Consider the following 27,540-nt stretch of genomic DNA (forward strand, 5'->3'; position numbering starts at 1 on the left):
ACTCCAAAGAGGGGCGGGAGTTGTGTCCGTCAATGAACATCAGAGAAATGGATTTTAGTCAAAAATCAAAAATCCCATTTTCTCTTTCATTCATTGAGGGACACAGCTCCTCATCATCATTATCGTGACCGTAGGGATGTCCCAAAGCAGTGTCAAACATCAGGGGTGGGAACAGCAGAAAACAAACTTCCCAAAGGCTAAACATAGCCAACCAGGTAACATGGAGCTCAACTGAGAACAACTGGAGCTTACCTGAAAAAAAGAAAAACCCTCTGTTTTAACAAAAACACTGCTGTTTTAGAGGACAATCCTCTAAACAGCAGCCTGCAAAACTTTGTGGCCAAAAGAAGCATCCGCAGATGCCAACACATCCACTTTATAAAATGTTGTAAATGTGTGCACAGACTACCAAGTGGCTGCTTTGCAAACTTGCACCACTGACGCCTGATGACGGACAGCCCAGGAGGCACCAAGCGCCCCGAGTAGAGTGTGCCCTGACAGGGAAAGGAGGAACCCTGTGTGCCAATATAATAACAACCAAAAAGGCCACCTTCTGGAATAATGTAAGCAGGGGAATCTCACAAATATCTTAAAGGGAGGTTTCTGAAGAACTGTCAACACCAAATTGAGGTCCCATTGCGGCAATGGAGACCGTCCTGGGGGAGCCAAGTGTTTCACTCCCTGGACATAAGTACGCACCAAGGAGTGTGAGGCCAATGGACATTGAAAGAAAATCACCGAGGCCGGGATCTGGCCCCTGATGGTACTCAAGGCCAAAGATTGCTCAACCCCTCGCTGGAGGAAAGCCAAGAACCGAAAAGGAGCGAGGGTGAATCCCAAGAGACTCACACCATGCAATGTACGTCTTCCAAATACGATTGTAGATCTTCCTAGAGGTAGATTTTCTAGCCTTTAAAAGCGTAGAAATCACCGAATAAGACAACCCTGTATTCTTCAGCACCTTTTTTTTTTTCAACAGCCAGGTGGTCAAAGCCAGCGACTGTAAAGCAGGATGGAAGATCGGTTCTTGAGACAGCAGATCTTCCCTGAGAGGTAGTCTCCAAGGAACATCGGTGACCAGCCGTACCAGATCGGCGTACCGAGCCGGACGAGGCCAGTCCGGAGCTACTAAGATGACGAATCCCTTCTGCCTCGATCCTGCGTAGAAGTCTTGGCAGAAACTTGAGAGGAGGGAAGGCGTAAATCAGCCGATACTGACCCCACAGTGCATCCAGCGCATCTGTGACGTCCGCCAGAGGATCCCTTGACCGAGCCACAAACCTCTGCACCTTTCTGTTGAGCCGAGACGCCAACAGATCCACCTCGGTGGTGCCCCACCGGAAACACAGCTGATTAAACCCCTCCGGATGAAGGGACAAGATCTTCCCTGAGAGGCAGTCTCCAAGGAACATCGGTGACCAGCCGTACCAAGACCGTCGAGGCCAGTCTGGAGCCACTAGAATGACTGGAATCCCTTCTGCCTCGATCCTGCGAAGGAGTCCCGGCAGAAGCTTGAGAGGAGCAAAGGTGCATATGAAATGATAATGACTCCAGGCAGCCACTAGGGCATCTGTGGCGTCGGCTAGAGGGTCCCGAGACCGGGCCGCAAACCTGAACTTTCCTGTTGAGGCGAAAGGCCAACAGATCCACCAGAGACACAACTGACTGAACACCTCCGGATGATGGGACCACTCCCCTTGGTCCAACGCCTGTCGACTGAGATAATCCGCCTGCCAATTTTCCATCCCAGGAATGTGTACGGCCGAGAGGGCTGGAACGACCCGCTCTGCCCAACTTAGAATGTCGGCTACTTCCCGAGCCGCCAGCACACTTCTCATGCCCCCTTGGTGATTGAAATAGGCCACGGCCGTGGCATTGTCCGATTGAATCCGTACCGGAAATCCCTGGAGATGAACTGTCCAATGATCCAAGCAAAGCCTGATCGCTCGGCGCGCCAGAACATTGATCGGTAGTATGGACTCCTCCAGAGTCCAGACCCCTTGAGCACAATCCGTGGTGGGGACGTCTCCCCACACGGACAGGCTGGCATCTGTTGTGACAACCGTCCAATACAGGGCAAGAAAGGATTTTCCCTGAGGAAGTGCCAGAGAACGAAGCCACCAAACCAGGGACACCCTTGTTCTCCAGCTCAACATGATTAGATTGTTCAGAGACTGAAGATCCTTGTTCCACTTCACCAGAATCTCCTTTTGCAGAGATCTCGAGTGTAAACAGAACCACCTCGAAGGTAGACACCATCAGGCCCAGCACCCGCATGCAAGTCCGAAGAGATGACCGTCTGCTGGACAGCAGAGGCCGAATCGCCTCCTGCAACTTCTGAAGTTTTGCCAGAGGGAGAAACACTCTGGCCGAGGCCAAGTCTAGAGTCAGTGCCAAATATTCCAGGCTCGTGGATGGGACCAGAGTGGACTTCTGAAGATTCAGAATCCAACCAAACTCCCTCAGCGTTTGCAGAGTGATCTCCAAGTTGGCCAACAGGGAAGTCGAAGACTCTACTTGCAAAAGCAGATCGTCCAGATACCCCAGTATCGCGATCCCCTGCTGATGCAGTAATGCTAGAACCAGGGGCCAACACTTTTGTAAAGGCCAGAGGAGCAGAGGCGAGACCAAAGAGTAAAGGCCCGTACACACGTACCGATCGTCGGCATACAAACGTCGGCGGACGAAAGATCTGCCGATTGTACGCGTGTTAGTATGGTGCCTCCGACAGCTGTCTGCGCACAATCCGCGGACAAAAGTCTTTCTTGCAAACATGAAAATTTTTGTCTGCGGACACCAGAACGGACGATTGTTCGCCTGTCAGTACAGAATTCGGCCGACAGACCGCAGATTTGCAAGACTGGGCATGCTCAGAAAATTAAAAACACAGGGAAAGTTAACCATTACATGACATCACTTCTGCAGTCAGCTGAAGTCTGCAGACAAAATTCTTGTGCTGTCTTTGTGCTGTCTTTGCACTTTTCAACAGACACCGACATCCCGGGGAGAAAAGACGAACATTTGTATGCCGACGATCGGTACGTGTGTACGGAGCTTTACATTACAAATTGATAATGCTCCTCGCCCACGACAAACCGGAGGAAGTGCTGCAATTGTGGATGTGAAGGTAAGCTTCCTTGATGTTGATGGATGGGAGAAAGTCCCCCTGATGTAGGGATGCTACCACCGTGCGAATGGACACCATTCTTAACTTCTGTACCCACACAAAGCAGTTCAGCACCTTGAGGTCCAGAATTGGACACACCTTGCCCTCCTTCCTGGGAACCGTAAACAGGTTTGAATAGAAATCTTGAAAGCGATCATGTAGCCAGATTGAACGACTTTGTGGACCCACTTGTCTTGAATTAGGAAGGTCCACAGGTCTAGAAAACAGCAAAGACGTCCCCCCACCCCCAATACGTGTGAGGATGTCCCTTCATGCGGAGTAGTTTTTGTCCCTTGCCCTCCTTCCTGGGAACCGTAAACAGGTTTGAATAGAAATCTTGAAAGCGTTCCGACATAGGAACCGGGACAATCACTCCTTGAGACAACAAGTCTTGCACTGCCCCATAGAGATTCTGTAAGCGATCTGGGGATAAGTGCAGGTTGGAAGGAAAGAACCTTGCCAGCGGGTATGATCGAAACTCGATCTTGTAGCCAGATTGAACGATTTTGTGGACCCACTTGTCTTGAATTAGGAAGGTCTACGGGTCTAGAAAACAGCAAAGACGTCCCCCCACATCCAATACGTGTGAGGACGTCCCTTCATGCAGAGGAGTTTTTGTCCGCAGGCCTTGCAGACCCCACTCTTGGTTTGCCCGACCAAGACTTCTTGGAACCCCCAATGGAGGCCCTGAAGGGTTTTGATCCCTTGTCCTGAAATCCTGGGGAATGAAAAGGCTGCTTGTGAGCAGAAAAGGAGGATCCTCTCATCTCTAATCAAATCCTCCCTTCCTTGTGCAGTATTCCAATACCACCCCATTCCAGTGGATTAGCCAATGATACTTTTTACTTTGTGGGTAGCAGTATCCAGATACCTCCCATCACCCACCCCCACAGAACAGTGATATGTGGATAGAGCTCATTTGGCTCCCCAAATCATTTTCAAGTGGCATTAAACAAATTAAAATTTTTCTTCTTTTTTTTTTTTTTAATGGGCCGCCTGCAGGGTTATGCCATAATGTTCTAGTATGCACTGTATACCAGCACATATTGGCAGACTTGCCTGTCAAATGGAGCCCTCCAGCGCCACATGCTGTTACTGCTCTTGGGCGCTTCCATCTTCCTTCTTGGTTCAGTCTGTTTTCGGCAGCTTGAATGGCCTGGCCATTATGACATCACTCCTGAGCATGCGCATGGAAGTTACATCAGCACAGCGAGGATGCTGTAAATGTGGTCTGAGCTACTCATTCATGGTTTAGAGCGCATTACTTGTGACTTCAATACAGTATTTAAAGTGTCCCTTCCCCCCAAGGCTGTAGCCCAATATATCACAACATTCCTTGCTTGCTGTGGCTCTAACCAACCCACCCTGTCAATGCAGCAAATACCCAACACTGATCTGACACTTTACTAAGGGAACGAACTCTACCACCCATTCCATCAACCCCACTGTGTCCACACAGCAAGCCCTGGTTCACATGTATGCGGCTCTGCGGGAATGGCAGCCCATTCGTGCAGGGAAAAGGTTCACGCACCTTTATTATAACGCGGAAGCATGGAAAAAGTGGCCACATGGAAATCACACCACACTTTTCAGTGCGTGGGGGTGTCATTAAAGTGGAAGTAAACCCATCAATTTAACAGTTTCAAAAAACAGTTACATTACCGCCACGTGCTGGGAATGTAACCGTCACATTGGTTGTACTCTCAAGTCTCAACCAAACCATTCAATGGCTGGTGTCATAACGAATCACATGAGCAGCATCATGGCAGTTGAAGATTTAACAGAGGCCAAGATGGCAGCTTCCTTGGCTAAAAATGATAGGGGGGTTTACTTCCACGTTAAGTGTTAATGGCACCCCGAACGGTTTTTATGCAGCTATGGGAATGCGTGCAATCTACAGGCACTCCTGCACCCGCATATATGTGCACGCAGCCTTTTACAACTCCTTTATATTAGTACTTCTGCATGCAGTTTGGGTTATACTTACACATGTTCAGCTGGCGGATGAAGCTGGATAGATTGTTGTGTTTGAAATACTTGGGGAGAGTTTCTTTAGAAAACCGCTGGTCGTCCAAGATGCAGAAGTTTTGGCCATCCTTTAGGAAGAAAACAAGAAAAAAAAAAAAAAAATTAACCCAAAGAGGTGAAGGTGGCGCACATAAAATTACAATATCTCTAAAAGGTCCAGAAGCTCCCCTCTTTCTCACACAGACCTCCATCTCTCTATAGAACACAGGAGGCACATGGAGGTCACTGCAGAGCTTTAAGAGAATGATTGAGGTGGCTGTGTGAGCAGCGCCCCACACAAGGCCAGTTCAATCTGCACCATGTTACACCCCATAAATAAGGGTGTAAGGCTGACCAAAGAGATGATCAGGGAACTTCTTTATTTCTACGGTAAACCGGCTTTAGTCCCAGGCTACCTGGTGGAACGGGAGAGCCCGGAAACACAGCGGGAGGTGGAGGATCACCTTCCTCCACATGTAAAAGTAATCCAGTGACTACTTAGCTCCTCTGATCGCTTTTACATTATTCAGCATCTCCTGCTGAAAAAAAAAAAAAAAAAGATCCTCTTATTGACAACCATCTGACTAGTTGCTGAATGTTCTTGATAATGGAAAAAAAGGGGGGCATCCGTCCCAATTAGTTAGCATACTTAGGCCACAAGGGCCGAGGAGGGGAGAAAGAGAGACTTTGATGACGCCAAGACATAATATACAATTCTATACAAAGAATTATTTATAAAAAAAAAAAAAATACAACTTTTATTGGCAACAAACCATAAAAATAACCCCAAAGACGGGGGGTAGATAGGAAACATAAACCCATGTATCATATTACAACATAGACTTAACAATATAGATACATATCAAGGTGCAATCCCAAAGAATTTTGTCCAAAGCCCTGACACGTTTCGACTTGCTAGTCTTCCTCAGGGGAAGATTGTACATTGAAGTCACATGAGTTTTTTCCAAAAATATAAGCAACATATTCAGAGATATACATACATCACAAATCATAGTAGAGAACATACAATATCAAAAAGTTTTTTTTACCAAACAACAAGGTTGCAAAAATAACAAATTGTGCTGGAGACCCAACCATAGAGTGGACCAAGATGGAACTGCCCTCCATTACCCTACAAGATCCCAAGTGCAAGGGACAAAAAGATAGCAGCTCAAATCCGTGCGCCCATAATAAATATCCCATTATATAGTTAATACAGAATGTTTGCAGCTTAAAGAGCCGCATATACATATATTTACAGAGAGGTTGCAAAGTCCCTGATGACAAAATTCTTTGGAATTGCACCTTGATGTGGATGTGTATACATATTGTTAAGTCTATGTTGTAACATGATACATGGGTTTATAGGTTTCCTATCTACCCCCAATCTTTGGGGCTATTTTAATATGGTTTGTTACCAATGAAACTTTTATTGTTTTATAAAAAGATTCTTTCTATACAATTGTATATTTTGTCTCGGCGTGATCAAAGTCCCGCTTTCTCCCCTCCTCGGCCCTTGTGGCCTAGGTATGCCAAAAGATCCTCCTCTTCTCGTTTCTTCCACCAGCGCTCCTGGCTCCTCCCCCTTGACCAGTGTGCCTAATAGCAAGCTGTTTGCTATGGGGGCACTGGTGCGTGCTCATTTCTGAGCCCTTCTGTGTCCATAAGACACACAGAGCTGTGGTTCGGCCCCACCTCCTGCTCTCTCCTCATTGGCTCACTTGGCTGTGATTGACAGCGGTGGGAGCCAAATACACCCCCCCATGGTCCCCAGCCATCTCTATGACCCTCGGAGGCCAAAAGCGACATCACAACGTTACTTCTGGCTCTGGCAGATGTAAACACTGATGTTTTTTTTCTACTGGAAAGCCTAAGAACAATTTTTTTTTTTTTTTAATCCCAGGCTTTCCATCATAAAGGAGAGATGTGGGGTCTCAGAGGGTGACATGTTACGTTTCTATTTATTTGGCGTAACATCATCTCTTATAATTTACCAAACAATTTGATATTATACTGTGTTTGTGTGCACTGAAATTAAAGTGCATTTTTTCCAAGTGCACTAAAAATACATGTTAGCGTATTCCGCAGGATCTCAGTATCGGAAAAAAAAAAAATAATAAAGTTTGGGGGTTCTATGTAATTTTATAGCAAAAAATGCAAATTTTATCTTGTATGTGAAAAATTTTAAAAATAACTCCGGACAGAAGGTGTTTGACCTCCGGTAGTTTTACCCCCTTCATGGCCAGGCCATTTTTTGCAAAACGGCACTGCGTTACTTTGACAATTGCGCGGTCATGCAGCGCTGTATCCAAATATAAGTTATGTCATTTTTTCCCCCACAAATAGAGCTTTCTTTTGGTGGCATTTCATCACCTCTGGAGGTTTTTATTTTTTGCTATAAAACACATCCAATAAAAAAAAAAAAAAAAATTTGCAAAATCAAATGTTTTCTTAAATTTAGGCCAATATGTATTCTGCTACATGTTTTTGGCAAACAAAATCCCAATAAGCTTATATTGATTTGGTTTGTGGAAAGTTATCGCGTCTACAAACTATGGGATATACCTCTATTTATGGAAATTTTTATTTATTTTATACTAGTAATGAAGGCGAATAGCGACTTATAGCAGGACTGTGATATTGCGGTGGACAATCAGACACTAAAAATATGCACTGTCACTGTAATGACACTGACTAGGAAGGGGTTAAACATCTAGGGCGATCAAAGGGTTTAATGTGTGCCTAGTCAGTGTTTATGTGTACTGTGTGATGCTTTTACTAAGGGATGTGCTTTGCAGGGAAACAAAATCCAGCACATCCTAGAACTGCACGATTCTAGATAAAATTAGAAACACAATTTTTTTTTTTGCTTAGAATAAAGATCACGATTCTCTGCCTGTCATATTATACAAAAACATTGGGCTAACTTTACTGTTTATTTTATTTTTTTTTTAATTCCGTAAAATGTATTTTTCCCCAAAAAATGTGTGACATAAAATATTGCTATGACCGCCATTTTATTCTCTAGGGTCTCTGCTAAAGAAATATATATAATGTTTGGGGGCACCTTTTCCCCACAGGGGTGAATGGAGCATCCCATCAGGTCCGCCTGAAAAACTTACAGGCAGACCTGATCGGAAAGCCCGTGTGAAAGGGGCCTAAAAGAACCAAATGATACATTGTAAAACATGTTTATAGTCATCTCCCAGCCTGAAAAATGTTGATAAACATTTGGATGCTCTTTTTTTTTTTTGACAGCTGTGAGTGAGCAGAGAACTGGTCTGCATTGTATAAATCCTGGAAATGCCAAGTTAAGATCGTGAGGCGGGTTGAATTGAGATCGCGATTTTTAAAAGATTAATCATTCAGCTCTAGCACATCCCCACTGATAGGCAGAGCTCCGTCTAGCCTGTCTCCTCACCGATCGCGGGTGCCGGTGGACATCCATTGGCCTGCACCCGCTGATCGGCATGTGCTGTGACTAATCACAGTAGAAGCTGTACGCCCCTTACCTAGAAGAGAAGAATTATGTGTATATATAAATGATTCTGCACAGAACAGCCGCCCTGCTATAGGTCAGCTGGCAAGTAGTAAAAAAAGAAGAAAAAAAAAAAGTGAATTGGTTGGGCTATGCCTGTAAAGCCGAGTTCCATGGCAGTGGTTTGCTGTCCTGATCCCATATGAACCCATTTTCAGGCTCCATAGTTTTGTCACTGAGAGATAAAATCCTCTATTCATGAATAAACGGATCTAAAAAACCTTATAATGTCCCCTCACAGCACTGAAAATGTTTGTTACAACAGCCGCAGTACATGACTCATAGGAAGGCGATGTATTTCCATAGTGTAGCTATTGCCTAAAGCAGGTACGCTTTCAGAATGGTATGCTGTGATTGACACCTTCTGCGGGATAATTCATGCCTGAACCCGCTCAATCACAACGTGACGCTGAATTATCTGAGCTCTTTACCAGCAGTGCGGCTCTCTGCATTCACCGTTTTCCATTATGTTCTGTCAGAATATATTATATATATATATATATATATATAGATATATATAAAACCTTTAACTCTTTCGCCATGAATGCGAGTACTATGTCATGGCAGCTCCTTCATATAAACCATCTCTCGGCTGTTATAGCGACCAAGAGATTGTTTACACCAGGGGGTAGGTGACCCCAGGACTCCAGCTATTTTGGAACTACAAGTCTCACCAGCAGCTAGGATCCTGGTATAACCACTTGTTGGCCAGGACATTTTAATATGTACATCATTTGGCTGCCCTTCTGCACTGTGAACACAAGAGGTCGCTCCCTTGGCACGGGCGCCATTCAGAAAATGCTTAGCATAAATTGCAAAGTGTTCTCTGGTTGAACAGGCTGCTCAACATGCGATGCATGAACAAACCACTCATTCACATGGGTAGAGTACCTGTGTAAATGATCCCTTAACCCCTAGGTGCCGACTGACGCAAATATGTGGCCTTTCGTTGGCCGGGCCTTGGCACCGAGAGGGCCGCAATTTTTGCGTGCTTTACTGCCAATAGAGCTGTGCCAAGAGCGTGCGCCCTGCTGGTGGCTCACAGAAAGCTAGCAAAAGCAATCACAGCAGTCATAAGCCCCGCCCGGAATACCAAACACCAAGGGGTTAAAAGATGTATGGGGTTTTTGTTTTTTCGGAATCATACTTACCTAGGTGGATGCAGCATCGGTCCGATGCTGCATCTGTCCCCCCCGCAGGCTCTAACACTGTGAACCGAGCGATCAATCACCACCGATCGCTCAGTTCTCAGAGCTCCGTAAGCAGAGAGCTGTCAGTCACTACTCTCTGCTCTGCCCCCCCCCCCTCACTCACTTGAGCGCTGGTCTGTGGAGGGGACAGGAGTGGCAGACTCAGGCTCTCAGAAGCTGAGCTGGGGGCCGGTGCAGGCATGTGGGCGGATTCCGACTATATGGTCGCCTGCCTTCCCGAGTCTGGACTGGCTCTGCGACATCAGCAGAGAGTGGACTTCAACCCGCTGTGTGCAGAAAACAGGTCATAGGAGTGCAGAAGGAATTGCACAAGTGGAGTACAGCCAAATGAGCTTTTACACGTTAAAAAAAAAACCAAACACCAAAAATGACATAAATCTTTCCCTTAGTTAGTAAACGCAATAACTTTTGCGCAAACCAATCAAAATACGCTTATTGTGATTTTTTTTTACCAAAAATATGTAGCAGAAAACAAATTGGCCAAAAATTAAAAAAAAATTTGATTTTTACATTTTTTTTGGGGGGGAATTTCATGTAAAAAAATGTGAAAAATATTGTTATTTTTTCAAAATAAACGCTCTTTTTTTGTTTATAGCGCAAAAAGTAAAAATCGCACAGGTGATCAAATACCACCAAAAGAAAGCTCTCTTTGTGGGAAAAAAAGGACGTAAATTTAGTTTGGGTACGGCGTCGCACGACCGCGCAATTGTCCATTAAAGTCACGCAGAAAGAAAAAAAAAAAAATCGCAAAAAACCCCCTGGTCAGGAAGGGGGTAAAATCTTCCGGGGCTTAAGTGGTTAATTTTTTTTTTTTTTTTTTTATATATATTTTCAACAGCTTTGGGGGGGGTTGCTGAAATATTAAGGGTCTAAACAGACTCCTGATGCCTCACTTTTGAGATTCTTTAATCCCTTTGTCTGCAGCCTCAGCAGCACTACAGACTGAACGAACAGGAAGCGCTCTGTAGAGAGACTCCCTGTTCACTCACAAACTGACACATAGGGAACGCAGTTTACTTGTTTAGTTATGAATGAACATAGGAATGATCAGTACCCGCTCACTCACTGTTCATTCAGGCAAATGAAGGGGCCAGTAAACATGACATCCCCACTTCACTCACCCTCCCCCGGCCATCTGGACACCGATCAACCCTGATCCTTGCAGGAGCTGGCAGTCGGTAAGAAAGAGAGGAGCAGAAGCTACCAGCAGTTTGGGGGCACGTAGGGTGATTGGAGCTACAGGAACTAGGGGGTTCAATTGTGGAGCGTAGGTGAATAGAGCGGCAGTGGGAAAGGTGGGTTGGGCCCAATTACTGGAACTGACTCCCCCTGCAGCAGCTGAAGCCAGAAGGAGGGAGAGAGATTGAGAAGCTGGCTGTGCTGCAGAGGGATCGGTTCCAGTAATTGGACTGTAAGCTCTAACGAGCAGGACCCTGTGATTCCTCCTGTATTGAATTCTATTGTAACTGTACTGCCTGCCCTTTCATTTTGAAGCACTGCGCAAACTGCTGGTGCTATATAAATCCTGTATAATAATAATTGCCCCCCCTGTTGAACTTATGAGGCCCAGGCCCTGTACAGGAGAGCTGGTGCTAGACTCTTATCAGAGGTCCTACACTGACATCCGGTGCAGTATTTTGAGAAAAGGGCGAGGGATTAATTTTCCGTGTTCGCACATTTGGCAGGCCGTTGAAACCAATAGGCTACCCTACACGTGGCACGCTTGGTCGCACTAGTAGGTGTGAACTAAGCATTACAGTGTTTCTAAGGAGTTGTCTCCACTCCTGCCCAAAAAAGCTGTTGTTACAGAGGCCTGCGATCTCCACTATGAAAATTTTCAGCTGGTGATTTCTGATAAAAGGGATCCGAGTGGCTGATTAGCCGCTGGTTTATGTCATGGCTTAATCCTATTACAAGGGATGTTCACATTCCTTCTAACAGGAATAAAAGTGATCAAAAAATTAAAAGGAAAGTGCAGAAAATAAAAATGTAAAGCCCCCTATCCCCTCGAACGCATATGTAGATCGCGCCCACATATGTAAACATAATTCAAACAACACAAGTGAGGTATTGTTGTGAACATTATAGGGAGAGCAATCATTCTAGTAATAGTCCTCCTCTGTAACTCTAAACTGGTAACCTGGTAACATTTAGAATTTAGCCTACGGGGATTTTTAAGTACTGAAGTTTGGTGCCATTCCACAGATGTGTGCATTTTTTAAGCGTGTTAGGTATCTATTAACTCGATGTAACATATTTTTTTTTTTAATTAATAAAAGTGTTTTTTTTTCTAAAATATTTGGGCAAATATCATTTGACATAAAACATTGCAACAACTGCCATTTTATTCACTAGGGTCTCTGTTAAAAATATGTTTTTTGTTTATGGGTTCTGAGTAATTTTCTAGCAAAAAAAAAAAAAAAATGATGATTTTTACATGTAGGAAGTTTTATATATATATATCGCTATGTTGGTGATGTATGTGTAATTTTGTTGTTTTTTTTTTTTTTTTTTTTTTTCAATAAAGCTTGAACAAATTTTCTTTTATACACTGCTGTTGGACCTCAACTGAAGCTACTGCTGTTGAGAAAGCCTCTATTGGCTCCCCTGAATCGACTACTTTACTCACTTTTAGGTGCGTTTGGCGTTTTCTTTTTCATCCTGTAAACGCACTTCTACATTAGCCTTTATGTCTGTGCACGCATAGCTGTTTACAGGTGTTTTAGAAAAGGAGCGATAACAGGCTGACAAAAATAAAAATCATCATCAGCGAGTTCAGAAGAGGAGCGTTTGGAGGAAAAAACGACTGATGCGTTTAGCACTTCATTCCAATGGCCACACTTTGCGATTTGGAAACGCAGGCAGAATCACTGCGACTCTACCCGTGATTCCAATTCACGTGGCAAAATGTGTGACATGCACTTCGGTGCCATTTATTCCCAAGGACACCCCAAAATGTGTTGTTATTTTGCCATGATGGTCCCATGACAGAATCCTTTACTGGTTCCCGATCGCCCTATAGCAGATTTAATGCTACAGAGCAGCCGTGCTGCGCAGGGTCACAGATATATACACGATTCTGCACTTCCAGGCTTCAGGTGTGCCGCTGGCCGCTCACTCCTTCTGTGATTTTACACAGTGGGAGCCACAGACTAGATGTCCGCCGGGACCCGCCGATCGTTCAGTACTCTGGCAGAATGACAGTCTGTCTACAGTATGTAAACAAGGCAGACTATCATTCTTCGAGTACAGAAGACATGGATCCTGTGTTCTTATGAAACAGGGACACTGATCCATGTCTTCAAACAGTAAAAGCACCTCCCCCACAGTTAGTAAACACTGCCTAGACACACATTTAAAGGCAGAAGGACTTCTTCTCTTAAAGCGGAGTTGTGGCCTCAAAAATGACTTTGGGCCATCCGCTTGCTGACATTAACCTAAAAAATAAATGGATAGTCACAATTTTTGTTTTGTTTACTTACCTTGTTTTTGAAGAAAACATACTTACCTTCCTTCTACTTCCTCCCTCTGCGGCCCGTGCCGTCACTTCCTGCTTGCGATGACTCCTGGGAGCTGAATGTCATCGCTCCCAGGAATCAATGCGCCTGCACCGGCCCCGCTCGTCAGTTCCGGTGCAGGTGCGTCATTCCCTGCTAAACAGCTTCTGGGCATGCCCAGAAGCTGTGCAGGGATGACGCTGCATCACCGGAAGTGATGGCGGGGCCGGTGCAGTGCATTCTGGGACGAAGAAGACATGGAAGAGGACACCCTGGCTTCAGCTGCCCACACCTGAGATGGCAACGCTGGACAAGAAATTTTCAAGGTAAGTATTTCTTCTAAAAGGTAAGTGACACCCGGGAGTATTTTTTTCTAAAAAAAATTTCCGAGGCCGGAACTCCGCTTTAATGCATTGTAGGTATTAATATAAAAAAGCTTTCTGTGTGCAGCAGCCTCCCTCACCCCCCCCCCCAAAACTTATCTGAGCCTCGTCTCTATCCAGCGATGTTGCGGGAGTGTCTCAGCTGCCCGGGATTCCCCTCCTCATTGGCTGAGACAGCAGTGAGGCGCGATTGGCTCCCGCTGCAGTCAATCAAAATAATTCAGCCAATGGTGAGATTGAGGGGGCAGGGCCGGGTCGCAGCTCCGTGTCTGAATGGACACAGGGAGCTGTGACTCGTCTCAGGTGTCCCCATAGCAAGCTGCTTACTCTGGGGGCACTCAACAGGAGGGAGGGGCAAAAAGGGACCCGAAAACAGGAGGATCGGGGCTGCTCTGTGCAAAACCACAGCACAGAGGAGGTAAGTATAACAGGTTTGTATTTTTTCTTATAAACAAGACTTTACAATCACTTTAAACCCCTTTATCGCCCCTGTTAACCCCTTCCCTGCCAGTGTTAATACAATAACGGTGCATATTTTTAGCACTGATAGTAATGTCACTGGTCCCCCCAAAAGTGTCAAAAATGTCAGTTAGGGGTCCGATCTGTCTGTCGCAATCCCACTAAAAATCTCTGATCGCCGCCATTACTAGTGAAAAAAAACAAAATATCCCAGTTTGTAAAAACCAATCAATATTCGCTTATTGGGATTTTATTTACCAAAAACATGTAGCAGAATACATATTGACCTAAACTGATAAAGAAATTAGATTTTTTTTTTTTTTTTTTTTACATTTTTTATTGGAATGCGTTTTATAGCAGAAATCAAAAAATGTTTTCTTTTTGTTTTTTCTCAACATTGTCACTCTTTTTTGTTTATAGTGCAAAAAATAAAATCCGCAGAGGTGATCAAATACCACCATAAGAAAGCTCTATGTGTGTGAAAAAGAAGGACATCAATTTTATTTGGGTACAGCGTCACATGACCGCGCAATTGTCAGTTAACCACTTTAGCCCCGCTCACATTGCTGCTACTGCGGCAATGTGGTTCGTTATCATCCAGCGACGTAGACCTACGTCGCTGGACTCCGCCCCTTGTGGGCGAGGCACGCGCACCGCCGGAGGCGCGCTCCCGCTGTTTTCAGTCACAGCGGGAGTCGGGCCAGGGGAGGAGCAGCGGTGATCACCGCCGCTCTTCCCCGATCGTCGGGGAATCGAGTGTGGAGATCCGCCTGGTTGTGTAAACAGAGCGGACAGATCTCCTAACTTCCTTAGTGACAGGCAGTGACAGATTTCAGGGTTCAGCATAGCTGAACCTGCCATCTGTCCCTGTGTCACTCAGTCACCTCCCCCCACACACGTCAGTAAGCACCAGGCATACATTAACCCCTCCCTCTCCAATAAAATTAACCCCTTCCCTGCCAGTGTCATTTTTACAGTAACAGTGCATATTTATAGCACTGATTACTCTAGTAATGTCACTGGTACCCCCAAAAGTGTCAGTCAGGGGTCCGATCTGTCCGCCGCAATGTCGCAGTCCCGCAAAAAAAAAAAGAAAAAAAAAAATCGCAGATCGCCGCCATTACTCATAAAAAAAAAAAAAAAACACCAAAAATGACAAAAATCTTTCCCTTAGTTAGTAAACGCAATAACTTTTGCGCAAACCAATCAAAATACGCTTATTGCGATTTTTTTTTACCAAAAATATGTCGCAGAAAACAAATTGGCCAAAAATTTTAAAAAAATTTGGGGGGGATTTTATATAAAAAAAATGTGAAAAATATTGTTATTTTTTCAAAATTTTCATTCTTTTTTTGTTTATAGCGTAAAAAATAAAAATCGCACAGGTGATCAAATACCCCCAAAAGAAAGCTCTGTTTGTGGGAAAAAAATGACGTAAATTTAGTTTGGGTAAGGCGTCGCACGACCACGCAATTGTCAGTTAAAGTCGCACAGCGACGAATCGCAAAAAAGTGGCCTGGACTTAAGACAGCAAAATCCTCCGGTGGTAAAGTGGTTAAAGTAACGCAGTGCTGGATCGCAAAAAAATGGCCTGGTCATGAAAGGGGGTAAATCTTCCAGAGATCAAGTGGTTAAAAAACTGAGCAAGGCTGGTGACTGAAAATACAGCAGGAGACTCTCATGGGACAAACGCTTGTTGAACAGAGAGCGAGCTGCCCTATGTACAACACGCAGAAACACGTGAAAATCGCTACGCGAGATCTGGACAGGGCCTGAATGAATGATCTATATACGGAATCCATAAACGCTTGACTCTCCCTAAACGCATGTGCAACGATGCAGCTTTAGGCGCAGGTGCCAGATTCTCCGAGAGGGCAGCGCCGTGACAGGAACAGAGAGGGAATCTTCCAATGGGGTTCTGGGGTTTCCTCATACTTCCTGTTGTGGCTATGGGACAGGAAGTGAAGGAAAATCTCCCCAATGGGGACACTACAATAAAAAAAAGGAAAGCTTCCCGGCTCTATGCTATTCAAAATGTAAAATAAAATTAAAGTTTTGCCTTTAGTTGTACTTTAAGCTGATAATTGGTGGTGGGGGAGGGGAGAACATGGCGGTCAGACCCTAAAGAGATCCTGTCACTGCGCTCTGAGATGGTGACACAGTCCTATGTCCAAACTATGGCCCTCCAGCTGTTCAGGAACTACAATTCCCATCATGCCTAGCTATGTCTCTGAATGTCAGAGATATGCAATGCATCCTGGGAATTGTAGTTCCTGAACAGCTGGAAGGCCATAGTTTGGAAACCCAGCTTATAGGAAGTGTCCCCAACTAGTATAAAAGCAAGTCCCCCCCCCCCCATAGGACATGACGAGAGACAGAGAGTGTGTGTATGTGTGGCAGTGTTGTGGTTACCCAGCTCCAGGTGATGACGTCACTGTTGCTCGGGTCCTCCAGCAGCGCCCAGAGCTTCATGAGGAAAGCGGGGACCGGGGAAGAGCCGAGCGGGGCAGAGGGCTCGTTCATCCTGACACCACAGAGAGAAGAAGGGGGGATCTCCTCACACCGAACGATACTGGGAACACCGACTTCCGGGACACGCACTACCACACCCCCTCCACCGATCCGGGGACACGGCTGTGATTGGCTGGGGGGAGCGCTCCGCCTACCATGACACATTCCTGGGAGTGTGGCCAGGAGGCTGATAATAACTCAGTGAGAGGGGGTGGTAGGATTTGTGAGAGGGCGTGATCGAAAAATGCACGGTAACTGAGAGGGGGTGTGGCCAGGAGGGCTGAAAGCTTTGTCAGGGCATGTGGATGGGAGGCGCATGGCTTTGCGAAGAGGCGTGGCCGGCTGTGAGGGGGTGTGGTCGAGAAGGCACAATTTTGGGAAGGGGTGTGAGGGGCGTGACCGAGAAGTAGTGCACGGCTCTTTTGAAGGGGGGGAGAAGCACACGGCTTTGTGATGGGGTGTGGCTGGCCTTGAGAGGGGGTGGGTCCAGAAGACAAGGCTAAGCCTGGCCATACATCATATCATTTTCTCTACCACTTTCTTGAAATTTACCTTTAACCACTTAAGCCCCAGCCCTATTTCGGACACTTTTTGTTTACAAGTTAAAACCAGTATTTTTTCCTAGAAAATTACTTAGAACCCCCAAACATTATGTATATTTTTTTTAGCAAAGACCCTAGAGAATAAAATGTCAGTCATTGCAAATTTTTTTGTCACGCGATATTTGCGCAGCGGTCTTTAAAACGCCATTTTTTTGGAAAAAATTTGAAAAATCACATTTCTCTTACGTCCTCCGACAGTCGCCGCCTCTTCATATTCGTCACATATGGGGTATTAGACTTTGCTCCGAAGGAGTAGCTAGGCAACAGAATATGTTAATAAAGCTTTTAACATATCCAACATATCCCACCCTCAAGGGGTGGTCCCCTCAGTCAATACCCTCCTACTTCCTGCAACCATATCTCAGTTTTAATGTCTAGCTTGTCAGGAGTGGCTGGCTCTCTCTGTGCTGGGACTTTATGTCCCAGACTCTTTCTTCTTTTTAATATTTTGTTTGAGTTTTTCTCTCTGCTTTTACTTAGCTGTTGTTTTGTCAGCGTTAGTTAGTTCTTCGGACGAAGAGGATCATGCGGACTGGGTCTCGGGCTGATCCCCCTGGTCGCAGGTCGTGGGTCAGTGGCTTCCCAGTCTGCCATCGAGCGTTCAGCCAGGTAACGCTCCTGGCATAGTGAACGACCCATCCCTGTTCGGTGCAGGGATGCTTGGTGAGGTGGCTACCTCACTGGACGCTGTGCGGTTTCTTAACCCACGTTCGGAGCGTCTTGTATGCGACTCTCCCTGCCTCATGTGTAGCGGCTTGTTCGCCTGTGCGGGTCCCCCACGCCATGTGAGGTAAGTGTATTTATGTGGGGACCTGTCTGTCTGGGGGGGTGTCAGTCTGGGACTGTGTAACCTGCCTCTATTCACACTGCTTGTCTCCCTATCTCTCGGCTGCATGCTGTGGGCTGCAAGGGGGGGGGGGGAGTTGTGTGGCACTATGGGTGTCAGCATGATCAGTGTGGAAAGCTGTGTGCTGTGGGGCATGTTTTATGGCATGTTTGGGCACTTACAGCGATCGCTGCGGCGATCGGTTCTGTTTTTTTACATACAGACATGTGTGCATTACTGCACTGTGGAGCGACGGTTTTGGCGCCAAAAGACGCCATTTTGCCTGCCCTCGCTCCGGCCGCATGGTTTACATGCACGGCGGCCATTTTCTTGTAGCCTCCATAGGCTTACATAGAGCGCCCTGGCAGCATCACTTCCTCTTCCCAGGAACACCGATCGAGGCAGCAGCAGCGGCGAGGGTCTCCTCAGGTTTTATCCTTCTGTTTCTGCTATCCATTGCCTGTGTTCAGTTTACATATCCCTGTGGGGGTCTCATTGTGCTTGAGTGTGACGCGGTGGGCTGCGCTTGCCGCGCTTGCTTAAAGGGGCAGTTAACCCTTGGTTGTCTGGCATTACAGGGGCAATGGATTCTCAGGAGGGCAAATTTCCTACAGTATTGGTGGAAAGCCAGGGGACCGCTGCTTCCCCCCCAGGGGGGGATTTAGCCACTATTGTGGCTGGCCTTGCTGCTCAGGTGCAAATGCTGGTGGCTGCTCAATCTACCAAAAGGCCCAGAGTTGTGCTCTCCTCTGATTCTGAGGGTGAAGGTGATGGGGCTGTTCTAGCAGGGGCTTCCCTATCGGGGTCCCGCTCCTCTCTTGATCTAGTGGGGTCTGAGGTGGAGGCTGAAGTTGAGGGGGTTGATAATTCTCCCCCTGGCTCGCCTGAAGAGCTTGCAATCTTGGATGAGTTGATTGCTTCTATTAAGCAAACGCTGCGTTTGCAGGACGAAGTGTGTCCCCCCGCTGCCTTGGCGGCTTATGGGACGCAGAGGAAACGCAGGACGCCACAGGTTTTCCCTTGCAATGCTGATTTTCAGCGCGCTGTTAAGGATCAATGGCGCGATCTGCGCAAACCTTTTGCGGTACCAAGTAGATTCAAGCTGCGTTATCCTTTTTCACCTGCTACTGATGAAAGGTGGTGCGTGCCTCCACCAGTGGATCATGCGATTGCGGTTTTGAACAAAGCCACTGCGATTCCTGCAGAGGGTTCACCCATTTTCCGTGATGCCACAGATAGGAGACTGGAGTCTCTGGCCCTTCATACGTATTCTGTTACGGGTTCTATGCTTAAAGCTCTGTTTGCTTCTCTCATGGCGGCCCAGGCGATCGCAAGTTGGACGCAGATGCTTAGGCGCGTCTTGGTGGCCGACTCGGCCTCGCCGGCGACCCTGGATATGGTGGATCAGATCCACCAGGGTGTCATGTGTCTGTGTGATGCGGACCTAGACCTGATTGCGTTGGCTGCACGGGTGCACAGTGTGGCGGTGTTGTCTCGCCGCCTGGTTTGGTTAAAATGTTGGTCGGTGGACCAATCTTCGCGTAAGACCTTAGCCAATCTGCCTTATGATGGGTCTCGCCTTTTTGGGGAGTCCCTGGATGTGTTGATTAAGGGAATCACCGGGGGTAAGAGCACTCTCTTGCCTCATTTCCCCAAGGCTAAGGGGGCTTCTGGGAAGAAGCATGCTAATTTTCGGCCCCCTCAGGGGTCCTTTCGTGCCTTTCGGCCGCACTACAAGGGCAAGCCGTTCAAAGGTCAAGGCTCTCAGAAGAAGCCCTGGTCTGGTAAGCAGAAGTCCGGCCAATCCGGACCTGCAGCCCATAACAGTTCGGCCTGAAGGGGCGCCCTCACCCAGTTTTGGGGTGGGGGGACGCTTGCTCGGTTTTCTTCAGCCCTGGTTGGCCCGTGTGCGGGACAGATGGGTTCAGGAAATCGTTCGGTCTGGTTACAAGATCGAGTTTCTCTCTCGGCCGGAGAGCAGATTTTTTCCTTCAAATCTTCAACTGTCTCCGGAGCGCCTGCGGGACCTACACCTGGCGGTGCAGGACCTGAGGGCTCAGGGAGTGGTGGTTCCGGTGCCTCATCGGGACAGATTTCGGGGGTTTTGTTCAAACCTGTTCACCGTGCCCAGGAAGGAGGGCAAGGTTCGTCCGATTCTGGACTTGAAGGCTCTGAACTGCTCTGTGCGGGTTCGCAAGTTCCGCATGGAATCCCTGCGGTCGGTGGTGGCTGCCCTGGTTCCGGGGGAATTCATGGCCTCCATCGATTTGAAGGATGCGTATCTTCACATCCCCATCTTCGAGGGTCACCAGAGGTACCTTCGATTTGCCATTGCGGAGGATCACTACCAGTTCGTGGCGTTGCCTTTTGGCCTCGCCTCGGCTCCGCGGGTCTTCACCAAGGTGCTTGCACCGGTTCTGGCGTTATTGAGGGCCCAGGGCATTTCTGTCCTGGGGTATCTGGACGACATTCTGGTTCGGTCTGCGACCAGCCAGGGTCTGGAGCAGGACCTGTCTGTCACGATGCAAACTCTGCAGGAGTTTGGTTGGACGATAAATTTTCCAAAGTCGGCACTGAGTCCGTCTGTTCGTCTTCCCTACCTGGGAATGATTTTGGACTCGGTGCAGGCGAAGGTCTTCCTGCCGGAAGACAAACTCAGAACTCTTCAGGAGGAAGTCAGGTCCCTCCGGGACGTTCCGCACTCGTCTCTACGGACGTGCATGAGATGTCTGGGATTGATGGTCTCGGCCTTCGAGGCGATTCCCTTCGCCCAGTTTCACACGCGGGGTCTCCAAGCAGAGATCCTGTCCAAGTGGGACGGGCGACCTCAATCTCTGGATCTTCAGATCTCGTTGAGTCATCGCACCAGAAAAGACCTTCTGTGGTGGCTCCAGTCCCCGATGGTGTCCGGGGGCAAGTCGTTTCGTCCTATCTCGTGGACGGTAATCACCACGGATGCCAGCCTGTCGGGCTGGGGTGGTGTTCTGGGCGTTCTGTCCGCCCAGGGAACTTGGTCGGAGGGGGAGTCCTCCCTTCCGATCAACATTCTGGAATTGCGTGCGATAAGTCTCTGTCTTCGTCGCTGGACGGACCGGCTGCAGGGCTGCCCGGTTCGGGTGCAGACGGACAATGCCACGGCGGTGGCCTACATCAACCACCAAGGGGGCACCAGGAGTGCCCGAGCGGCTCGGGAAGTGGCCGACATTCTGTCTTGGGCCGAGACTCATGTCCCGGCGATAACGGCGGTTCACATTCCGGGGGTGGAGAACTGGCAGGCGGACTATCTGAGTCGCCAGACCCTGGATCAGGGGGAATGGTCTCTCCACCCGGCTGTCTTCCAGATGTTGTGCGCGAAGTGGGGTCTTCCAGATGTGGACCTGTTCGCGTCACATCTCAACAACAAGGTGAGGAGGTTTGTGGCACGGACGCGCGACCCTCGGGCAGACGCGTCGGACGCGTTAGTGGCCCCGTGGCATCAGTACAGACTGATGTATGCGTTTCCACCGATCCAGTTGCTGTCCAGGTTCCTTCGCAGGTTTCAATCGGAACGCAACACGGTGATTCTTGTGGCACCGGACTGGCCTCGCCGGTCCTGGTACGCAGACCTCGTGAATCTGGCGGTCGACGCCCCGTGGCGTCTGCCTCTTCGAGACGATCTACTGTCTCAAGGACCGATATACCATCCTGCTTTACAGTCGCTGGCTTTGACAGCCTGGCTGTTGAAACCGAGGTCCTGAAGGAGAGGGGTCTCTCTCCGGAGGTCGTTCATACTTTAATCAACGCGAGGAAGTCTTCCTCTGGGAAGGTTTACTACCGTACTTGGAAGGCCTATTTTGCCTGGTGTGAGTCCAGGGGGTTTTCACCCCGCACGTACTCGGTGTCCCGTGTGCTGTCTTTCCTTCAAGCGGGTGTTGATCAGCGCTTGGCGCTGGCTACGATAAAGGGTCAGGTGTCTGCTCTGGCCGTTCTGTTTCAACGTCCCGTGGCATCCAACCTTTTGGTTGGCACCTTTATTCAGGGTGTGCGGCATCTGGTTCCTCCTAGGAGGGATCCTCTGCCCCCTTGGGACTTGAATCTCGTGCTATCTGTGTTACAACGTGCTCCTTTTGAACAGATCAGGGAGATCTCGTTGTCTATGTTGTCCAAAAAGGTCGCCTTTTTGGTGGCGATCACTTTGGCTCGCAGAGTGTCGGAGCTGGCGGCTTTGTCCTGCAAGTCTCCGTACTTGGTTATTCATTTGGATAAGGTGGTCTTGCGACCTAATCCTTCCTTCCTTCCGAAACGTGTTTCGGAATTCCATCTTAATGAGGACATTGTCTTGCCTTCGTTGTGCACGAAGCCTAAACATCCACAGGAGGTGAGATTGCACTCTTTGGATGTTGTTCGGGCGATCAGGGTTTACCTTCGATCGACTGAGTCTTTTCGTAAGACGGACTCCTTGTTTGTTCTTCCGGAGGGTCCTCGGAAGGGCATGGCGGCTTCGGCCTCTACCATCGCAAAATGGATCAGACAGACCATTGAACAGGCCTATGCCTTGCAGGGGAAGGTTCCCCCTGTGCCTGTGAAGGCGCACTCTACTAGATCTCTGAGTACGTCTTGGGCCTGTCGTCATGGGGCTTCTGTAGCCCAGGTGTGTAAGGCGGCGACTTGGTCGACCGTGCACACTTTCACAAAATTCTACAAAGTAGATGTTCGGGCATCGGCGGATGCTTCCTTTGGCCGCAAGGTTCTTAGTGCGGCTGTTCCCTAGGGTCCCTTGTTGGGGACTCCTGGCTGTTGGGATAAGTTTTGTATCCCCTGGTTTTTGCCTTTTCCTGGGTTGTTGCTCCTGTTGAGCACTTGTTTTTTGCTGTTGCCCAGCTGGTTTCCTTCCTTTGGTAAGGTTCCTTTCTTGATGTGGAAACTGCGTTGCCTTTCGGCGCGGATGTGTTTCCCACCCCTCATGTTTGCACTGCTTTGGGACGTCCCCATATGTGACGAATATGAAGAGGCGGCGACTGTCGGAGGACGTAAGAGAAAACTGAATTTTTGTAAAATCTTACCTGTAAAATTCCTTTCTCTGAGTCCTCCGACAGTCGCCGCCCCCGCCCCTCTTTTGGGGTTTGGTTGTATACTCTACTGCTATTCCACTAAAACTGAGATATGGTTGCAGGAAGTAGGAGGGTATTGACTGAGGGGACCACCCCTTGAGGGTGGGATATGTTGGATATGTTAAAAGCTTTATTAACATATTCTGTTGCCTAACTACTCCTTCGGAGCAAAGTCTAATACCCCATATGTGACGAATATGAAGAGGCGGCGACTGTCGGAGGACTCAGAGAAAGGAATTTTACAGGTAAGATTTTACAAAAATTCCGTTTTCACTGCATTTAAAAAATACTAAACAGTAAAGTTAGCCCAATTTTTTTGTATATTGTGAAAGATGATGTCACGCCGAGTAAATAGATACCCAACAAGTTACGGTTTAAAATTGCGCCCCCCCGTGGGATGGCGACAAACTACGGTCAATAGAGATCTCAATCTGCAACGCTTTAAATTTATTTAACGGTTACCAGTTTAGAGTTAGAGTGTAGCTCTTTTTTTAAATTATTGCCCACGCTCTGGCGATCGCGGCGATACCTCACATGTGTGGTTTGAACAGCGATTTCATTCGCGGCTCGACTTGCGTATACGTTTTTTTTTGTACGCGAGCTAACGGTGACGGGGGCGGCTACATTTTTTTTTTCCTATTTATTTTTTCTTTTTTTTTAACTTTATTACAGGTTTTTAAAAAAAAAAAAAAAATCTGATCACTTTTATTGCTGTCACAAGCAATGTAAACATCCCTTGTGACAGCAATATGTAGTGACAGGTAAACTTTATGGAGGCATCGAGGGTCTAAAAGACCCTCGACCCCTCCACCACACTTCCCTGTATGCAAAACGCCAAAAACGACATTTTTGCATACAGCTGTTTTTTCAAATCTGCCGCCTTTTGCAGCACAGTAACCCGGAAATGACGTCATGGACGCCGCCTCCGGGTTACGTCATCGGAGACCCGATCAATGCCGTTTCTGGCATTCATCGGGACTCCATCCAGCCGGCGGACGTGCCGGCTGGGTGCTCGGGTCTCCCGGTGGGACGGGAGCCCCGAGCAAAGCCACGGAAGGCGGCGGGAGGGGGGGGGGGGACGTCCCCTCCCGCTCACCCGGGTAACGATCGAGCGGCTCCCGAGCCGCATCGGTCTTTACCGACGGAAAGCCGACCGTCGGCTTCAAACCACGGTACCGGGATAATGCCTCTAACTAGAGGCATCATCCCAGTATAACCCCGCAAAGATACCCGACGTACGGGTACGTTAGTATGCGGTAAGTGGTTAACTATGCAGTACAAAGGCCTGCCTAGCCTAACTGGATACAAGTGAAAGTGTTGTTTAGCTTTGATCTCATACTATGTGGTTTTTGGTAAATCGAACAGAAAATTGTACAAGGTAATTGAACATGTATGGCCAGCCTTAGATGTGTGGGCGGGAGATATAGAGGGGGGGCGTGACCGAGATAATTCTCTAACCCAGCAGTCTGCAATCTCTTTTCAGTCAAGTCGCCCTTTAGAACTGTGCGTAGTCCTGGGGCACACCAGTCTGAGGGCTCCTTCACGCCAGGAGGGGCGTCCAAGTATGCGCTTTTTTACGCATGTTGTATTTTTTGATGAGCGCAAACATTTTGCTAGATGTGTGGGGTGAGAGAATTCCCCAAAGAGAAGTATGGGCTTTGGTTATTTCCAGAATTCTACTCACCCAGGTGGATGCTGCATCTGTCCCCCGGCGCCTCTGCACTGAGAACCGAGCGATCGAACACCACTGATCGCTCAGTTCTGACAACTTCCCGAGCAGACAGCTGTCTCGATTCCCATAAAGGTGCTTCGGATTGCGGGCAGAATTGCCAGTACAGGAACTTCTTTTGGAGCGACAGGCGTCCCACGGTTCTGTTTGCGATTTTACTGCGATTTCATCGCTTGACAATTGCAGAAAAATCGCACTGCGTTTGGGGATCCATTGCAGGCCACGGGAATCGCACAGGCGTCCCGCGACTTCCAATGGTTCAGAATCGCGGCGATCATTTTTAATAAATTTGCAAAGATTTCAACCAAACTTCTTTCACATTGTCATTATGGGGTATTGTTTGTTGAATTTTGGGGAAAATAATGAATGGAATTCATTTTGGAATAAGGCAGAACATAACAAAATGTGGAAAAAGTGAAGCGCTGTGAATACTTTCCGGATGCGCTGTACAACCACAGGAACCCGTGTGTACAAAATCGCATGTTAGGGTTAAGGGCTAGGCTTCCTAAAAAAAAAAAACTGCACACTTGCGTTTTTGTTGTGGGTCCATTGCAGTCTATTACACAAAAAACGCAATTTGCTGTGGGAAAAAAAACGTCCCTGACCCTTTCCATAGAGCGCACCGGCTCAAAACACACAGATGTGAACTAGATCCATAGGAAACCATGTTAACCACTTGCCGACCGCTCACTGAGCTGGTACAGCGGCAAAGTGGCTCGTTATCGTCCAGCGACGTAGACCTACGTCACTGGACTCCTCCCTCTCTCTGCGGCGCGCGTGCGCCACCAGAGGCTCGCTCCCGATGTGACTGAATACAGTCTTCCCCGATCGTCGGAGATCGAGTGAGGAGATCCGCCCGCTTGTGTAAACAAAGCGGGCGGATCTCCTATGTGACAGGCAGGGACAGATTACAGGATTCAGCATAGCCGAACATGCCATCTGTCCCTGTGTCACACAATCCCCTCCCCCCACACACGTCAGTAAGCACCAGGCATACATTTAACCCCTTGATCCCCTTTAAAGTTAACCCCTTCCCTGCCAGTCATTATTACAGTAACAGTGCATATGTATAGCACTGATTACTGTAGTAATGTCACTGGTGCCCCCAAAAGTGTCAAAAATGTCAGTTAGGGGTCCGATCTGTCCGCCACTATGTCGCAGTCCCGCAAAAAAAAAAAATCGCAGATCGCCGCCATTACTAGTAAAAAAAAATAAACAATAAAAATGACATAAATCTTTCCCGTAGTTAGTAAACGCGATAACTTTTGCGCAAACCAATCAAAATACGCTTATTGTGATTTTTTTTTTTACCAAAAATATGTAGCAGAAAACAAATTGGTCTAAAATGTTAAAAATTTTGATTTTTACATTTTTTTGGGAAATGTTATATATCAGAATGTGAAAAATATATATTTTTTTTCAAAATTGTCGCTCTTTTTTTTCAAAAATTAAAAGATCGCACAGGTGATCAAATACCACCAAAATAAAGCTCTATTTGTGGGGGAAAAAAGGACATAAATTTAATTTGGGGACAGCGTCACACGACCGCGCAATTGTCCGTTAAAGTAACTCAGTACCGTATCACGAAATATAGCCTGGTCAGGAATGGTGTAAAATCTTCCGGTCTTAAAGCGGTTAAAAATACGCTCATTGGGAATTTTTTTGTCAAAGACATGTAGCTAAATACATTTTGGCCTAAATATATGACAAAAATTGAATATATTGGATATTTTTTAACTGTCAAAGTAGAAAATGTCAATTTTTTCACAAAATTTTCGCTCGTTTTTTATTAATATCGCAAAAAAAATGAAAAGCACAGAGGTGTTCAAATACCACCAAAAGAAAGCTCTGTTTGTGGGAAAAAAAGGACGTAAATTTCGTTTGGGTACAGTGTTGCACGACCACGCAATTGTCAGTTAAAGTCACGCAGTGCCAAGTTGCCTGGACGTAAAGCAGGAAAATCCTCCGGTGGTAAAGTGGTTAAATGAAAAAACGCATTGGTGTGAACCAAGGGTAAGAGTGGAATTAATCATTCATTGACGCGGGTGTGTCCGTTACACACACATTTTTCTCTTTCACACAGATCCGATCCGCTGGACGGATGGAAATAGGGTTTCCATCCGTCCAGATTTGACGGATCGGATCGGATGTCAGTGGACATGTCACCGCTGACATCAGATGCCCCATAGAGATGCATTGGGGTATCCGTTCAGATCCGCCTAAAAAACTGACAGGCGGATCTGAACAGTCCGCCTGTGTGAAAGGGGCCTTAGTGCCGGTTCACACTGACTTGGTCGCCTGACAAGTCGCGCTCCATGCTGTGCAATGGAACTCAATGGAACTCAAGTCGCTCCGACTTAGAAAAAGGTTCCTGCACAATTTTTTTTTAAAGTCGGAGCGACTTGCATTGACTTCCATTATGAGAAGTCGTTGCAAGCCGCGCCGAAGTCGCGGTGCACGGGCGACTTCATTAGTCGCCTGAAGTCGGGGCGACTTCGAGTCGGATCAGTGTGAAGCGACA

At 47.4% G+C, this 27,540-nt stretch overlaps 1 protein-coding gene across 1 annotated transcript in view; it reads right to left on the bottom strand.

The window, feature by feature from the left end:
* LOC309559354 (heat shock factor protein 3-like) overlaps positions 1-16,878 on the bottom strand; it is a 71,413-nt gene extending 54,535 nt beyond the window's left edge. Inside the window, exons 1-2 of the mRNA XM_082262596.1 lie at positions 16,674-16,878; positions 5,154-5,262 (exon numbers count right to left, since the gene is read on the bottom strand). Coding sequence (XP_082118722.1) covers positions 5,154-5,262; positions 16,674-16,784 — 220 coding nt within the window. The 5' untranslated portion in view covers positions 16,785-16,878. The remainder of the gene's footprint in view (positions 1-5,153; positions 5,263-16,673) is intronic.
* Positions 16,879-27,540: the final 10,662 nt, after the last annotated feature.

The sequence above is a fragment of the Pelophylax lessonae genome (genome assembly GCF_965119305.1).
Source record: "Pelophylax lessonae genome assembly, chromosome: 7".
NCBI lineage: Eukaryota > Metazoa > Chordata > Amphibia > Anura > Ranidae > Pelophylax > Pelophylax lessonae.